Source organism: Bos indicus, chromosome 5, assembly GCF_029378745.1.
Source record: "Bos indicus isolate NIAB-ARS_2022 breed Sahiwal x Tharparkar chromosome 5, NIAB-ARS_B.indTharparkar_mat_pri_1.0, whole genome shotgun sequence".
Classification (NCBI taxonomy): domain Eukaryota; kingdom Metazoa; phylum Chordata; class Mammalia; order Artiodactyla; family Bovidae; genus Bos; species Bos indicus.
In genome coordinates this window covers 113,335,000-113,353,099 of record NC_091764.1, presented here as the reverse complement: position 1 = coordinate 113,353,099, position 18,100 = coordinate 113,335,000, and the positions used below count along the sequence as shown (strand labels likewise).

Here is an 18,100-nt window from a genome sequence, read left to right as displayed (position 1 = left end):
TGGAAAAACTGGGAAGCTCAATGAGGACCTGATGAATACATTACATCCACACAATGTAATACCATGACATAGTTAAACGTATGCCATGTATATCTATTGTATATCAAATGTATATCTCTTGACAAAGACTTTCACAATATATTGTTAAAAGGGAAAAGCTGTCTCACTAGTCGGTGAGAGCAGTTGCTTGGTGGTCAAAACTTAAAATCGAGTTCACAGGTTGGGTGGAGATAACCATATGGACATATGGATCCACTTATGAACCCTGTGACTTTGGGCTGGTTAAATAACTTCTGTTTTGTTTTCCTTCTCATTTTTGTCATCTCTAAAAAACGAGGGGAACAGTGCCCCCTGGGAGTGGTGAAGATGAAATGAGATCACTTGCACACTCATTTGACAGTATTTATTGAGTATCTCTGTGGCAGGCAAAGAGACAGTTCCTGCCCTCTGAGAGCTTCCAGTCCGTTGAATTAAACAGACACTGATATTTAAGAGGAAACCTAAAATTCTGTGGTGACAACTGCATCTGGTATAGCCAGGGGAACACACAAAGCAAACAAAGGCCCTGAGGCAAGAGGAGCTACTGCAAGCCAGCACGTGGATAAGGCTTGACACACAGTGCTCATACAAGGTAGCTACTGTACCGGTAACTGAAAATCACATGTGATCTGTGTGCACATGAAGGGCAAAAAGGATGGAAGGTCCAACAGTTGAGCCTCAGTTATGGTTATGGAGTGGTGAGATTAGGGTGAATCATACTTTCTTCTTGGCATATCAGTGTTACTTAAAATTACTTTTTATAATCAACATGTATAGCAAAGTACCTTATAGGGAGGGTAGGGGAGACACAAATGTTCTTTTCATTGTTTACATGCAGGAGAGTTGATATAGATGATAGAAGTCTCACCTTGAAACAGAAAACCAAACCCTGCTGGCCTGCTCTGGCCAGGCACTGAGCTGGACAGTGCCACCTTCAACTCCACCACCAGTGGCTCTCGCAGGGCTCCCACACTAGGGGGTAGTCTGCTGGCACACCACACCGTGTACTTTCACTTTGGTTCAATGCCCCTCCCATCCCAGAGCCTCAGTAAGCTACTGCAGAGGGCTGCCTGAGCACCAGGTCAGGTAAGTGGGCACAGTGCCTCCCACTCTGCAGCTGTTCCCTCAGCTCCCAGCTAGACCTGCCCAGGGAGGAAGAGAGCAGAGTGGTTCTGTTTGTACCTTTCAAGGTGTCAGAGGGGAAAACGTGGGCTCATTGGAGGGTGGAGAGGAAGGCATCAACTGAGCCGGAGAGAAATGAAGGTGTAGAAGGAGGAGTTCCAGAGGATAAAGGTACTAAAATGGGGCAGAAGTGAAGACTGGTTAAGACTGGGCCCCTCTCTCTCTGGCTGTGCATACAGTGGGCGCTCACCACATCTCTGGGATGAATGAAGAACCATCAGAGAAGGGCTCTTGTCACTGAGAAACCAGGCCCCAACCTCAGAGAAGCAGTTTAGGGCTGGGCAGAGGGTTCAGGCATTATCAAATTCATTACACCAATGAAGCCACAGCACAGGGAAGGGGTGGGCCAGGGTCACTCAGCAAGTCTGATGGGCTAAGACCCTGGGTCTCCCTTGGGCTCCGTTAGTGGTGGGATATTGGGGATAGCTGTGTGTCTCTTCCCTGGCTTGGCAAAGTCAAGAGACAGAGCTAGAATTCCCCCCAGAGCCCCTCCCTTCTCTGCCTGGGAGGGGCATGACTGAAGGGCGGCTGCCTACTCAGGGCCTGAGTCCCTCTGCAGCTTCCCACCCCCCTGGCCCTGGTCTCTGCTTACAGGCCTCCTGACACAGGGGGCTTGCTGTCTGGCCCATCCATCCTGGGAGCAGCCCTTCCGCTACAAAGTACAGCCTCCTGCAGAGCTCTCGCCTGTTCCCCAACAGTGCCCCCAACAGGCCCAGGGGCTCCCTGAACTGCCAGAGAGGACAAGTTGATTCTTCCCTGGGCCTGCCTGCTCAATGACTGTCCCTCAATACCTGAGGACAGAGATCAGGCTGCTCCAAGACTGTCTTGAGCTAAATACCCTCCCAGGAAGGGTACTTCTGGTCCCTTCCCAACACTGACCCCTCATCAAGGACGATGCTGAGAAGGGAATAGGAGACCAAAGCCAAGCCTCTGCTTTGCTGCCCTGCCAGGGCCTGAGGCTCCTCCTGGTTAGGCAGAACATTCTCTAAGGTGGTCTCTACAGCTGAGGGCCCCAGATCCCCCTGCCCAGGCCCCCTTTACCTGCTCCGTGGAGAGGCTCACATCTCCCTGGGGCCCAAACCAGCCTCGGTCAGCCCAGAGCATTTGCTGGCTTTTATTTTCTCTGCAGGGGGCTAGGATCTGTGCCTGGCAACTCAGTGACACAGTGGGCCCAGCAGCAGGCATGACACCTCTGCACATGGCTCAGAGCCTAGTTCTGCAGCCTCCCCATGAGGAGCGGCTGCCAGCAGGCCAGCGGTCCTAACCCACGGTGGTGGGGGAGGGAGTCCAGCCCAGGATCCTTCCTGCTTCCCCCAGCATCTCCACAGGGTTAGGTCTGCAGAACAGCACTCTCTGGAAGATCCCTTGGCACCCCTCCGAGGAGGTCCCTGGGAGGAAGTCCAGCCTTCTGTGGCCCAGTCCCTTCAGTGAGGGCTCGGAGCCAGCCCCAGGGGGCCAAGCAGACTCTGGCCTCCTCTCTGAAGGCACCAGTGCTCACCATCAGCTACGCTTCTGCCATGTCCTTTTCCTCCCAACTGGCCGTCTCCTGGTCCTGTGAGCCCTGGCCCGCTCCAGGGCTATAACTCAGACTGTGATCTTGAGATCCGAGGGCCTTTTCGGATCTCTTTCCGCTTCTCTTCTTTCTTCCGGCGTTTCTCCTCTTCCCTCAGGGCCTTCTGGAAAGGGTCAGTGCTGGAGATGAACTGAGGGGAAAAGCAGAGAGGTCTATTAGGTCAGTTGGCAGCAAAGACTGTGCTCTGAGCTAGGCTGCTGTGGGCTGTGGGTACAGGAAGGTCACTGAGACACAGGCCCTGGCCTTGGGGGAAGCCCACGGACATGGAGCTAGTAAATGGGCTCAGGGAAAACTGCTGAATGGGTCTCAAAAGATTAAGCAGGAGCTTGCCAAGCCAACAGGGTGAGGGAAGAGGACATTCCAGGAAGAGGGACAGGTGTGGAACCTGCACAGCACATTTGAGAAACAAGCGACAGACTGCACTCAGGGTAAAGGGGGCTGAGTGCCCAAGACCCATCATGGGCCCCCAGAACCTTTGGTGGGAGGGGGCAGTCAGTGAGCGTAAGACAACAGGGGTCCTACTGCTTGTGGACAAGCTGCAAGGTGTAGGCAAGGAAGTATATAGAAAGCAGCTGGATCAGAGGTTAAACTGCCAGACCTGGAGAGAGATGGAAAGAAGATGACAGTGATGCCCAGGCTTGTGGCTTCCCTAGTGGGTGCAGGGTGGTACCCAGTGAGAAGACAAGAACATGTGGTGTGCTGGGCGGGAGGAGGACGGGACTCTGGCCGGGGCAACCCCCAGGCCCTCAGCTCTTCCTCCCCGACTCTCCAGACTGGTTCATCTGAACCCAGGGCTTCTGTCGCACCTCTACAGTCCGTCACCCCTCAGATTTGCATCTCCCTATCTAATGCCTGTCTGACACCTCCACGTGTGTGCACATGTGCCCCAAACTCAGCATGGCTCCATCTCCCCAAAACCCAGTCCCCTTCCAGAGTCCGTGTCCTCATGAACAGCAGAGTCCCACATCCCAGTCAGCAAGTAGGGCAGAGACCAAGCATCACCCCCACCTGCCCCCCACTTCCCCAGCCGCAGGTCCAAACCCTTCATAGTCCATTGCCAAGGTCTGGCCCATTTTAACCCCTAAGTCTCAAACCCATCTCTTCTGTCTCACCTATCATATCGCTAACCCCATCACCACCCCCTATACCTCTCCTGATAAACCTCGGCACATCCCGGGGTCTCTCCACACCCACTTTGGTCCCTCTGAAGCCATTCTCCTCGCTGCAGTCAGATATTTTCAAAATGTAAATTGCACTCCTGCTGAAACCCTTCCTTGACTCTCCACACAGCTCTATCTGCAGGCCCACCCTGCCCACCCCTCCTCCCCCCTCATTTCTGGCTCCTGGGTTCCTTTGTGCCCACTTCCAGCCCTCTGCACATGCTGTGCCCCAGGCCCAGAACGCTCTTCCCGGCCCCCACCCTCTTTGCCACAGTAGCTGCAGCTCAGCGGTCCCCATCCCTGGGGTGACTCCTGCCCTTTCCCGGCTTGGGCTGTCTCCTCCGGTTCCTTCTCAGTGCTTCTCCCCTGCGACCACCTGCTTCCGTGACACCTGCTTCACACCTGTTGCCCCCACTGGATCACACTCTCCCCAAGGACAGGTGGATAGTGTGGGGTGCCACTCACTGTGACACAAGCCCCAGTGTGGTCTGATGGGCCGACAGGAGGTGCTAAGTATGTATTTTTTTAATGAATGAATGAATCATGTTAGAGTATGAAATACAGTAATATCCACAATTCAGATAACTCGTTGGGAAATATGCCCCTTTTACTTGTTCATATGGTAAATCTGATTTACCATATGATGTTGGTCAAGGCAGACGTTAATAACAAACTAGGAGCTCCACCTTGTGGAGTAATCCACCTACTGTGTTAGATTGAACCACAAGTCTGGAAGATGGGATGAAGCCAGAGAAGTGCAGCCCAGAGAGGGTAATGATCTGCACAGGTCACACAGCTAGTCCCAGTTGGGACTAGCCCCCAAGCCTCCCAAGCTCCCTGCCCGGTGCTTCCCCGATCACACTGCCTCCTATCCCTACAAGTTACTTCGGATCCTCCTGGGAAGCAAGGAGGAGCCAGGAGACCCCTCGGGCCACAGAGGACCCCATCCTCTGGCTCTGGCTGGGGAAGGACCAGTCAAGAGATCCTGGCCCCTCCAGCCCCAGCAGGTTGGGTCTGCAGAGAAACAACGCCTAGTCCTTTCCTGGCTCTCCTCCCAGCTGGGCCTGGCTAATGCCTACTTTAAATTCGGATGCTGACCTCCAGTGGGCCCTCCCTGCTGCCTGGAAACCCAGGATGTTGCCCTGGTCCACTCCCTGTCCTGCTCTCCTAGACAGACCTTCTCCTCGAGCCTCCATCTCTCCTCACCTCCTCACTCGCAGACCGTGACCTCGCTTCCTGTTTCACAGAGAATGGAGACGCTAAGGAGACAGCTTCCGTGAGCCCCCGCCACCACACCCACAGACCCATGCTGCTGTGCCCACGATGCTCTTCCAGGCGAGGCCACCCCTCCCCCAGGCAATAGCTCGCCTCTCTCTCCCTCCTCACCTCTTCAGGGATGAGACTCCAGTGACTCTCCTACCCCTACACCGGGGGTTCTTCCCCACCCCTGCCATGGGTGGGTCCCCTCAACATGCAACATGCAAATGCTGTTCACTCTGCTCTCCCATCTGACTAAGATATCCCTTGGAACCCATGCCCTCCTCCAGTTAGTCTCCCTTTGGGTCTGCTCCCCTTGAAAACACATCTCTTTACAATAGGTAACAAGGATATACTGCACTGCTGCTGCTGCTGCTGCTAAGTCGCTTCAGTCGTGTCCGACTCTGTGCAACCCCATAGACGGCAGCCCACCAGGCTCCCCCGTCCCTGGGATTCTCCAGGCAAGAACACTGGAGTGGGTTGCCATTTCCTTCTCCAATGCATGAAAAGTGAAAGTGAAGTCGCTCAGTCATGTCTGACTCCTAGCGACCCCATGGACTGCAGCCTACCAGGCTCCTCTGTCCATGGGATTTTCCAGGCAAGAGTACTGGAGTGGGGTGCCATTGCCTTCTCCAGGATATACTGCACAGCACAGGCAATTACAGCCTCTGTCTTGTAATAACTTTTAATGGTGTAGAACCTGTAAAAATACTGAATCACTATGCTGCACACCTGAAACTAACATTAAAAACAAAACAAAAAAAAAGAGTAACTTTTCAAAAGAGTCAGCTGTATTTGATGGGATGAGTCTACTTCCTTTCATCTCCTTCTCTTGAAACTCAGTCTTTTATCCCCACCACTTGACCAAAAGAGCTTTTACCCAGCTCTCTGAGGGCTGGTCTCCATGCTGCTAAGTTCGGCGGCCGATTCTCAGCCCCACCTTCCTGACCCTCCAGCGGCGTCCGATGGCAGGTCCACTCTCCTTCCTGTCACTTGGCCTCAGGGAACTGATTCTCTCTTGGGTCTGCTACTACTCCACTGATCCCTCTTGGGGTGCTCTGTGAGCTCCTCCTCACTCCCCCATCTCTAACTGCAGGCACATCCCAGACCACCGCTCTATCTGCCCCGTCCCCCTGCCCCCCAGAGTGATGGCACATGGTCTGTCATCGGCACGACTCTCACATTTGCAGCTCTGGCTTTAATAAGCTCTCCCCTGAAATCTAGTCCTCCTCCTTGACATCAGTCAAGTCAAAATCAGTTACCTCCTCGACACCTTCATTCAGATGCCCATTAGGTCCAGAAACAAGGCACTGATCCCCAATCCAGCCCTCAAACTCGCCCCGCCACTTTGCCCACCTGGTGGAAAATAGCAACCCCAATCTTCCGAAATTGTCAAGTCATCCTTAATGCCTCTCTTTTACTCCATATTTGCTTCCTTAGTAAATTGTACTGGCTCTACCTTCAAAACAGAACCAAAATCTCACCATTCCCAACAGCCCCACTGTTGTCACCCTGGTTCAAGCCACTGTTAACTCCAAACGGACCAGCACAGCGGTCTCCTCACCAGGATCTGTCTCCACTCTGGTCTTCACACTATTTGCCACGCGGCTGCCAGGCTGATCCCTAAAAGGGCTAAGTCAGAGCCCCTGGCCCTGCTCCTCTGTGTCCTGGAGTAAATGCCAAAGCCCTGGAGAGGACCTGCAAGGGATCTTATGATCTGGACTACGACTCTGACCTCCCCTTCCCATGCTACTGCCCTTCCAAATACGCTTCCAACTCAGGGCCTTTGCACCCGCTGCCCCTCCAGTCTGGAAAGTTCTTCCCCCAGAGATAGGGCTGGCTCGCTTGCTGCTTTCAGGTCTTTGCAGTTAGAACCTGCTGTGTCCAAGTCACATGAAACAGCAACGATATCCTCACCTTATCCCTGGAATTCCTTAACCACGTGCCTCTGCCTTTTCCTCCGTCGCCCTTGTCACCATCTACCATGGATTTTTTATTGACTGTCTATCTCCTCCAACCAGAATGCCTTTCCCAGGTGGGCAGAGCTGGAGGGCTTCTCTGGTGGCTGGGATTCAGCAGATGCTCACTAAACGCTGAATGAAGGCATACACTCTGCTTCTGAGCCTTCCTGCAAGCCAGTCCCTCTCCCTGGAAGGTCTTCCCTGAGATGGTCCACCCGGCAACTCTTACTTGTCCCAGAGCCTCGGCCACCTGCTTCCACAGGTTTCCTCTCATGGGTCCCATGGCTCATGACACGTCCCTCTCCCACTGGTTCCAATGATCATGCTCGACTGGGACTGTGCTCCTCTGGTACCTTCCCCAGCAGTCTGTAAGCATCTGAACAGCAGGGAGAGGGCCAGATCCCTCTGGACGGGGACAGTGGCCAGCCCAAAGCCTGACACAAGCTGGCTCTAGTATCCTAAGTAGGGGCCCTCCCAGAATACCTACTGGTATGGAGGCAGTGCATGGGGGGAGCTGAGTAAACCTGGGCTGTTGCCGGCCTCCCCAAGTGGATACCTCAAAGAAACTGCCAGGATAGGCCCTGGGCCCCAGAGAACTTGATGGGGGCTCTCCTATCTCACCTCGCCCACCCTGTCCAGCCCCCAGGGGCCCAGGAGGCCAGGACTGAGCCCAGCATGGACTTCATGGACAGGAATTCTGGTCCCCCAGCCCATCCACCCTGCACCGGGCTGGGAGCCAGGCAGGACTGGGGTATTTGGGGTGGGGGCAGGGGCTGGCCTCCCAGGAGCCCTACAATGCAGGTTCTGTGAGGGGCCGGTGCTGCGCAATAGAGCACAGATGACCTTTAAAAAAAAAAGGTCATCTCAGAAACTTGCTGGCGGAGGGGTCTACACTGGATACTGAAAAGTGAGTAAAATCTTGGGACCGTCCCCAGCCGATGAGAAGGGAAGTGTGCTGCTTCGGTATGGCTATATCCAAGCAGAGCATATTACGATGACACTAAATCACACCTCTCTGGAGCCTGTTCTCTCTGAGGCCCACCTCCTGTGGGAGAGGCATTCATTTCATGATCTGCAGGGCAAGGAGAGCCAGCATCACAGCAGGAAAACATCTCCATGAGAGCCCGTGCTGGGAAAGGCAACCTGCCACGGCCTGGAGCCTGCCTGCGTGTCCCTGCTGAGTTCACCAAGAATCAGTCCTGCTGCTCTTGTCCAGGCTGTTTATCAGGGCTGTGGTGGCAGCAAGCCGCCGTGCAGGGTGTGTCATCTTGGTTTCACATGAAGGGGAGGCAGCTATACTAGTGTGAAAAACCGTATCACCCACTCCATCACCTGAAGCAAAGCCACTAGTTCAACAGGGCCCTCGAGTCAGAGGTTCCTCTACTCAGGAACTCCACTGATTGTTCACCTGAATGAAGCGCTAAATGGTGCTCTTAACCAAGCTGGCCTGACTGCTCTCCTTTGAAGGGCCTGCGTCTAAGGCCGGCCCTCGGCTGGCATCTCGGAACTTGGCCCTTGGCTGGTGTCTGGGAACCAGGATTCCGGGAGGGATTTCTATTACCCTGACTGATAAGAGTGGCGCCCTGCGCCTAAACCGTACAAAAGTGTGGTTTATGCCACAAACACGTGCTTCCCTTCTGGAGTGTGGAATTTTGGTATGTATTAGGCAGAGGGTCGGAGAAGGCAATGGCACCCCACTCCAGTACTCCTGCCTGGAAAATCCCACGGACGGAGGAGCCTGGTGGGCTGCAGTCCATGGGGTCGCGAAGAGTCGGACACGACTGAGCGACTTCACTTTCACTTTTCATTGTCATGCATTGGAGAAGGAAACGGCAACCCAAGCCAGTGTTCTTGCCTGGAGAATCCCAGGGACGGTGGAGCCTGGTGGGCTGCCGTCTATGGGGTCGCACGGAGTCGGACACGACTGAAGCAACTTAGCAGCAGCAGCAGGCAGAGGGTGCCTATGTGACCGTTCCCTGGTAAAAACTCTGGGTGCTGCGTCTTTAACCGGCTCTCCTAATAGATGACTTCTCACACATGTTTTCATAACCTGTTGCTGGGGGAATAAAGTGTGCCCCGTGTGACTCCACTGGGAGAGACACATCAAAGCTTGTGTCCAGGTTCCCTTAGACTTCATCCCAGGAGCCTTTTACCTTTTTTACTGCTGATTTTATTGTGGATCCTTGCACTGCAATAAATCAGAGCCTTGAGGACAACGACACACAGGAGTATTAACCAGTGACTCACAGGACTCAGTCTTCCCAGCAAATCACCAACCTGGGGGTGGGTTGCTATGGGTGGCAGCAGCCATCCAGCCCCAGGGATGATGCTGGGAGACCAACTGTCATAAAGTCCAGTAAGACAACAACCTGAATTAAAAGCTGTGACTCTTGCCTAGATGGTATTTCTAGTGACCAGGCATGCTGCATTCTGACTGACTGTTGTCAGCGTCCTAGCCATCTGGTCTGGCAGATAAGCAGGCTGCAAACTGGCAGGTCACACATGGCCATCCCTCTCGGGGGCCATGACCTGTGGAAACAAACCGTGGTTGACAACAGGACAGTCTGGGTCACTCATTTAGATGCCCATAGCTAATTCTCTGATGAGACTGACCAGAATCAAACTGCTGATCAGCCGACACTGCCCAGCTGACTGGCACTGCCACCTATACGTGTCCCTGTACTAGATATGGCAGTATACCCACCACCACAGACTGACATAAAGCAGAGGACTCTGAATCTCTGATTCAACCACCTAGAGACCCTGGATGGAACAGTATGGCCCAAGATCATCAGAATAATAATCACCTGGGGGACCTCCCTGGCACTCCAGTGGTTAAGACTCCACACTTCTACTGCAGCGGGCATGGGTTCGATCCCTGGTCAGGGAACAAAGATCTCACATGCTACATGGCACACCCCCCTTCTCCGAAAAAATAATAATGACCACTTGGCTAAGTACACTCCTTGCCAAGTCCCCTTATAGTGGCCCATGTGGGCCAAGACGGGAAATAGGTGTCTGTGAAAATTTTGCAAAAAATGCTCTTGTCCCACTCACTTCTAACCCTTTCAGACAAAAAGTCTAGGTGAAAGTAGGGAATAACTGGAGAAAAGTGAAATTATAGGTCCTGGGATGTGACATGTTGATTTTGCAGCAATATTCTAGGGAGGGACTGCCTTAGCCCCCAGGAGGCATGTGGAACAATTAATTCTCTTTGTCCCTTACAGGCCAGCACTGCCGCCTGGCCAAACAATCCTAGGGTTCATGCAAGCCAAGTGGCAGCTGCAGTTGAGTCAGACCAACTGTCCAGTGTGTCATTCTCAACCACGTGACAGGAAAATTCACATAGACGAGGTCACTGCTAAACTATTTGGCTCTGCCTGCTGCCATCAAAGGCAGCTCCCGAAGTAACTCTGCGCAGACACACAGTCCAGTACAACCTTACTTCAATCCAACCTTGGTATGAATCCTTCCGCCTGTCCTGATCCCTGATCGACCTTGGGTTATACCACACAGGGCAACCGAGGCAACTGAGCAACTCCATGGTAACACTGCCCCCATTGTTTAGCTCAAACAATGCAATGGTGACCCAAATCAAGTGGGAGACAGTGGACCATGGAATGCCTCCCCGATGCAGATGAAGATGGCTTTGGGTCTACCTACTGGCCCCAGTATCAGGCTTCCCCGATGGCTCAGTGGTAAAGAATCTGCCTGCAATGCAGGAGACTCAGGAGATGCAGGTTCAATCCCTGAGTTGGAAAGATCCCCTGGAGAAGGAAATGGCAACCCACTCCAGTATTCCTGCCTGGAAAATCCTATGCTCAGAGGAGCCTGGCATGCTATAGTCCGTGGGGTCGCAAAAAGCCGAACACGACTGAGCAACTGAACACACACACAAACTGGCCCTGGTAGCCACTAGCAATGACACTGAAGATCAGCAGCTCAGTCTAAACTCTTGTGTGGGTAGTAAGAGATAATAGATTGGTCTCAGATGACATCCTGATTTTCTAATATAAGATCTACTGATCCCCTAGCACTTATCAGAGCTGGTTGAGTTCAGGACCCTGGAACATATGGTTAAGATCAACACTGCACGTGGCCTCATCTTGCTAGTTACAGTCCTACTGACAGCAGTCTTAGACGAACTGAACAAACGTGGTCCTAGTCTCTTCTGATCAGATTATGATACAGAATAAGGCATTCATGTAGAAATGTTAGTTAAGCCAAGACACACAGGGCTGGTGGATGGACTGGTGTGTGTGTGTGGTGGTGGTGGGAGTGTGTGTAGAATCCTCTCTATGGCCCTGAGCGTCCCTGCATTCTTGCTGGGTACACCTGACCCCTCTGTACCTGGGCCATTTCTCAGGTCGTGCTTACAGAAAGCAACCTTGAAGGATGAGGTGATGTCTGTCTACAAACAAAGACCAGGTTTGCTTCTGTTCACTATAAAGGTGGTGGATTTCCCAAGCTTGGTGTTCCTCAACTTGATACAAACCCACTGGCATCTGTCTGGACCCCTCTGCTTCACCTCTCTCCCCTAACCAAGACTTGGGAAATAAGGCAAACACGTACGACCAGGTTAACAGCAACTGCTTTCGCTGTAATGAACTCTGATGTCTCTAACCTGTCAGCATCCATGAAACAGCAGCAAAATCCTAGACCTTCAGCAGTACCCCCCGACACCTGGGGAGAGCTTGTCCTTTGTGGAGGCCAGTCCTCCAGCCCTTCCTGCCCAGCCACTCTGACCCCACCCTCCCCTCTGCTGTCTGTCCTGCTCCCCCTGCGGCCTCCAGCCCTCAGAGCCCACTTCAGCTCTAGGATGAGAACACGTGCAGAAATGTGGGACAGAAAGCTGGTTAGGTGCTCAGAGGCTCAAGGGCAGAGAAGCAGGGCCTGACCTCCCATGGCTTCCCTACCATTCACCTGGCATGAACAGTGCCTACTGTGTCCTGGGATGGACGTCTTCATAGCCCCTGACTGCCCCTCATAGCTGAGGTTCACCCTGCATGGACAGAGAGGAAGCTGAGCCTAAGACAGGGCCAGCAGCTTGCCCAAAGGTACCAGTGAGTGAGAGGTAGGTTAGACCCAAACCCAGGCACTTCCGGCTCCAAGTCCAAAGCCCTCACACTCCACTCTAAGTGCTGCAGCTCCTGCTGGTCCTGGCCTCCCAGGGCCCAGCAGACACAGTGCAGACAGGCCTACAGGCCCCAGCAGCTCACCTCTGTGCGGTCTACTTTAAATGGGTTCTGGAAGTCAGAGTGTTTCTCGCTGATCCCCAGCTCCTGGGCCATCTGCGGATAAGGAAAAGCTAGTCATCCTCTGCCTTCTCCCGCATCTTGCTCACCCGCAGGCCTTTCCCTCCAAGGCTGGGACGGATGTGGGCCAGGTGATGACCCCCAGGCACCAAGGTCAACACAGAAGCCCTTGAAATGGCACCTCAAGGTGGCCCGAGGCTTATCACAGAAAATGCAACCAAGGGTTGACATTCAGACCCCACTGAAGCAGGCTCATGGTGCAATCACATAGAGGGCTCCCGGACCTCCTCTGCCCCAGTCCTTACCAGGCCGAGGATGGGTGAGTGGGGGCCCTGGTCAAAGACGCCCGACTGGTTGCAAAAGCTGATGCCCCAGCGGATGAGGAGGTTCCAGTTGGAGTTGTGGTCAAAGTAGTGGTGCACGATCCTTGGGAAGCGCAGCACCACGTCGCCGAAGAAGGCCGTGTTCTCCACCACTTGGGAGAAAGCTGGCGAGAGGACTCTGGTGAGCGGCTGGCAGAGATGGCCCTCTGCAGCCTCCTGGCCAGCCCTACACACCCTCCAGAGGACAGCGACAAGCCCACTAACCAGAGAAGGGAACAGTGCCTGCTGCACACAGGCTGACCACATGTGCAGTGAGTACTGAGGGATTCCTGTCACCGAATCATCAAAACCACCTTCAGAGTGAGATGTGGCTGTAATTCCCATTTCACACATGGCAAACTGAAGCTGACAGCTACTGAGCAGCAAACCTGGGCTGCAAACCCAGGTCTGCCTGACTCCAAAGGACATGCTTCTTCCCCCGTACCTTGCAGCTCAGAAGACTCGTTTGCCATGGAGACCAGAGAGGGGTGCCATTGCACAGATGGAGGCATATGCATCCCATGAGGCTTTGCTGGGCCTAACCTCCCCAACTTGGTACCATAATGTCCAGAGCTGGGCCCTGGTGTTAACTAGTGTCTGTGAGGGGTCAGTTCTGTTAGGATGGCCAGGGAACATATCAGGGCTTGTTTTCTTTTTAGTATATGTCCAATTTTATTTTAAATGCTTAAGTTCTTATTTTGAAATAACTTTAGACTTACAAAATACACCACACAATTCCTTTACTCGGCTTCCTCTAATATTATCATCCTTATATAACCATTGAACAAACCATCTAAGACAGGAAATTAACATCAATACAATACTATTAACTAATCCCTAGACCTTATTTGATTTTGGTCAGTTTTTCCACCAATATCTTTTAGTCAACAGATCAGTTTGAGTTTAGTGTCCATTACAGTGGCAGGTTCCCCTGACCCAGGCTAGCGTGAAGAATACTAACTATACACCCAGCCCTGGTTGAGGCGGGGAGGTCTATTTGAGTGACCCCCACAGATAAGGCCCACGTCCTTACCAGCACTGGCCAGACTACACAAAGAGATGAGGGGACTCCTCCAAAGATATGCCAGGCTGGGTCTGAGACAAGTGGGACAGGGATCTCTGGGCTTCAGAACAATCCTGGATCACAAAGAACTCAGGAATTCACCAGGTTTATAGGTAAGAGCCAGGCAAACCACCTGTCCTCTTTCCCTTGGAAACTGGAGTTGATGGTGCCTTCCTCAGTTACAGTAGAGATTAGAGATGGTATCTGCCCAGCATTCAATATGTAAAGGCTACTTCTGTCCTGTCTCAGACAGTGTGACCTAACACACTTTATTGTTAGAATGTAACCAGTTAATGGGGAGAAATTACCACTGGAGAGAAATTCCTGGAAGAGGAGATGAAGGGATATAGAATATTCTTTTATTTATGTTGGTCCCACCTTGTCTCAAAAAGGATTTAAGGAGGTCAAGGCTTTTAGAACAGCAGTAAAGAGTGCTGGTAACTGCTCCCGTGGACCAGTCACTTCAATAGACCTCAGTTTTTTTCTTCTATAAATGGAAACAACCCTTGCCATCTCTACCAGAAGGGTCAGGGTGGTGAAGGCAAGGATTGCGGGACTGGAAGTGGGCAAAGGCTCCTCCCTGATTCTCCTGCCCCAAGCACAGGACAACACTACATAATGTATGTGTGTCAGGGATACAGAACCTGGCTCTGAAACGAGCCTAGAAACACTCGGAGAATCTCATACTGAGTGCCCAACCACCCAAGAGACTCCTTGAAGGTGCTGCAAGAGGGCATTCCCAGAGAGGAAAAGAAGAGTGACAAGAACAAGAGGGAAGGGGCAGCTGGAGAAGATCAAGGTTGCAGGGTAGGGAAGACCATACCATCCTTCAGTTTCTCGTCCTGGGGGAAGGGCCCATCTGGGAGCACACCTGCAGCAGTGAGCACTGTCCGGGAGTCCTCCAGCACCTGAGGGAAGCCCACCTGGGCTGAGTGGCTTTGCCAAGGTCTTCCCAGACCAGCCCCAGCCCTGTTTACTGAGGCCCTACTTCAAATCTTCTGTGGGTTCGCTTCCCCTTCACTGAACACCATCCCCGTGGGGAACTCCTACTCATCCATCAGTGCCCAGATCAAAGACCAGGCCTGCCATGAGCTGCCCTCTGCCTGCATGCACCTTAAAGAGCCCCTTGAGCATGACATCCAGGATCTTGTACTGCTGGTGGACATCGTTCAGCTGTGCTAGGTTTTTCAGTGCCAACAGCTGCTCCCTCCGCTTCACCTCAAACATCTTCTTGTCTGAGCACCATTAAGTTAAGGAGCTGGCACCAATTCTCCTGCCTGGACAATCCCGTGGTCCTGATCCAGAGGGCCCATTCCTGGCCAGCAAGTCTCTGCAAGGGGCATAGATGTGCATGGCTGGGACTTCCCAGAGAATGAATAAGCTGTCTGAGAAGCATATGAATCCTGCAACATATCATTATTTCACAGAGGATTCCACATCCAACAGCCTGAATACAACTGTCAGGACCTGGCTTCTGCCCTCCCCTCCCCTCCCTGTGGTCTTTCCACCATCTCCCACAACCCTTCACTGTTCCCAGAACCTCCGCTCCTCTGCTCACACTGTACACTCTGCCTGGGGTGCCCTCCCACCCTTCTCTATGAGTTTCCACTCTTTCAAGACCCAGTTTTTTAGTGGTAGCCCAAAATGCCAGGATTTGGTCTCCACCTAGGGTCTCACACAGAAAGTGCTAGGTACATGTAAAATCCTCAGGGTCCTCATGGTCCTGAAATATATGCCTTGCCTTCTCAATTTGTATGGGAAAACTGAGGCTCAGAAGAGAACTGACTTGATCAAGATCTGGTTAGAGTGTATTACTTTTTCTCCTCGATTTCTACTGGTTGAGGGGGGCGGGTCTTCCTCTACCCTGGAATCCCCCAAGCAACTGTGGGTACAGAGAGACCTCATTTATAGATCCCTCTAAAATACCTCCAACCCCAAAGGATACAGATCTCCAGGCTCGGGTCCAGGGAGGTCCTCAGGGTGTCTGTGACTCCTGTTCCAGACAATAGCAGGACAGACAGGGAGGTCAGGAACTGAAGAAGGTCCATATCCAAGACTCTGGAGCTAAGAGAGCAACCCAGTGAAAGAAGGTGAGATCCAGAGCTTGGTGTTATATAATACAGAAAGTGAACTGAAAAGCAACTTCCCCTGACATGACACAGCCTCCAAATACCGGGAAGCCAGCTTTCGGAATCCCTGAAGCCCCAGTCCCTAGCCCAGGGCCAGGGACCAAGAGACACATGGTGAAGACATGGAATGATGGGAGGAAGAAAGATAAATGTCAGCACAGCAGGGATGCTCAGAGAACAGGTCTGGAACCCTGTGCTGGAGCCCTGGCTGTGCCTGACTTCAGGACCTACAGAAGGCAAACTGCTCAGCCTCTCTGAGCTTCATCTTCCTCACTGCAAAATGAGGATAAGGAGGTCATCTCCCTGTTGCAGAGACAGAGACCTGGGTGAGGCACTGTGCCTGAGGAAGGAGGGTCAACATCATTCCCCCTCAGTTCCCCCACCCTGGCCTTCCAGGAGGCCCCGGGAGTCAAAAACGTGAAACTTGTAGGGTTTCCTGCTTTTCCTGACTTCTGTCATCAGAAAGGAAGAAGGGTGCAGGGTGGGAAGGGAGGGAAGGCAGTTTTGGGGTAAGACGGCTGTTACTCTCCTAGGAACCACAGGCACCACAAGCAACACCTGTTTCTATCTAGGCAACATCCCCCAACTATTCACTGAGGAACTTTCATGTTCCTTGAATGTTCTGGAGCCAGGAATACAGCAGGAACAACATTCCCTGCATCCTTCTATCCCTAGTAGGGTTAAGAGACAGCCAACAAAGTTGTAAAACAAGCACAGAAGGATAAGAGGGAGTCGGCATAAGTGTGATATTAAAACCAGCAGTCAAATGAGGCCTCTACTCAGATGACAGCTGCCCAATTTTACCAACGTGGAGATGAATGCACAGAAAAATGAGGTGACTGCCCAAATCACTTCTAGATCACTCATAGATTTTCCAGTTAAACTAAGAGTCTTAATGAACAGGCTATCTCAGAGCTGGCCACTGTTCTACCGGGACACCTGCCTCAGGGGAGAGATGCTCAGTTACTGACAGTGACCGCTCACAGAGGTCAACCAGGGAACCAACTCTGTCCCGTGCAGATCAGACAACTGAAGCCCATAGAATGTGAGGAAATAGTTCAAGCTCATCCAGAGCCCTACGTTCCACCGTCATATTGCAGACTCAAGGGAACCAAACCCTGGTTAAGGCGAAACTTGGGAGTCAGGGAATATCAGATGGCCGGTAATGACTGAAGCGGGGAAGAAGTGGGAAATGAGCGAGGTGACGTGGTGGTGGGTTCTGAGCGGGCCATTCGGGCTTGCAGACCAAGGATGCCACCGTGCCTTTAGAGATCCTAGAGGGGAGTCTTTCCAATGAGGTCCGCGAATCCCACACCCCACCCCCTGCAGCCAGTTCTGGGCCCTCGGTCCCTCCTCCCGCCCTCCAAAGGGGTCTGCTTGCCCACGGCCCTCGCCCTACCTACCGGGCCAGGCGGGCGGTGGGGGCAGGAGTCAGGCAGCAACCGACTGGAGGGTCTACTAGCGACCAGCAGAGCCGTGGATTCTCATAGAATGCCCGCGAGTAGCAGCACACGGACCGCCGATTACTGTCCCCGCCCACCGTGCCACTCCTGACCAACGAGCGCAGGCCGCGACGGCCGCTCTTGGACCTCACTTCCGGCCCCGCCCAGTAGGCGGAGGCATCTGCCCGGCCTGAGGTCCGTGGGATTCCGGTCCCGCCCACCTTGCCGGTCCGCTAGCGCATTTGTAGCGTGTTAAGGTCGGTTTGGAGAAAATAGCCTGAAAGGGCGCATCAGCACACTGACGCCGTGATCCCTGCCGGACGGTCTTCCTAGCGCCCTCCCTGAAACTGTTTTGTCAGCTGAGTGTTTTTCAAACTGTATTTGTCAAAATCAGTTTAGTGGGTCGGGACTAACCCCTTTTTCTAAGTAATGTGCAATGCAGAGCTGGGACATCCCCTACTCGCCGCTTCGATCCACGAAATTCTAAACCAAGCTCGTTGGGTTCTTCCCTGGTCTATGATTTTGTACAGCATCAGTATAGACAGACCCGAGGAGAGCTCCGAAACCGTGTTCAACCCGGTATCCTTGTCTTTTGAAGTAAAACGCTGACTCTAGCGTTAATGATTGGGAAAGGTGAAGATGTATAAACAAAGAATAGCTGTTGGACTAGGGAACTG

At 52.9% G+C, this 18,100-nt stretch overlaps 1 protein-coding gene across 2 annotated transcripts; it reads right to left on the bottom strand.

Annotated features, from left to right (window-relative positions):
- Positions 1 to 388: 388 nt before the first annotated feature.
- CCDC134 (coiled-coil domain containing 134) lies at positions 389 to 17,541 on the bottom strand. 2 transcript variants are annotated; one of them, XM_019961896.2, is made up of 7 exons: positions 17,385 to 17,539; positions 15,798 to 15,916; positions 14,966 to 15,087; positions 14,676 to 14,760; positions 12,733 to 12,914; positions 12,392 to 12,463; positions 389 to 2,924 (listed from the first exon to the last, which is right to left on the bottom strand). In XM_019961896.2, exons 2-7 carry the CDS (start codon positions 15,898 to 15,900, stop codon positions 2,799 to 2,801), a joined length of 690 nt encoding a protein of 229 aa, XP_019817455.1. In that variant the 5' UTR covers positions 15,901 to 15,916; positions 17,385 to 17,539; the 3' UTR covers positions 389 to 2,798. The 2 variants fall into 2 exon arrangements, with proteins under 2 accessions (XP_019817455.1, XP_070646602.1); XM_070790501.1 differs by lacking the exons at positions 12,392 to 12,463; positions 12,733 to 12,914; positions 14,676 to 14,760 and having other exon boundaries at positions 17,385 to 17,541.
- Between the last annotated feature and the right edge of the window lie 559 nt (positions 17,542 to 18,100).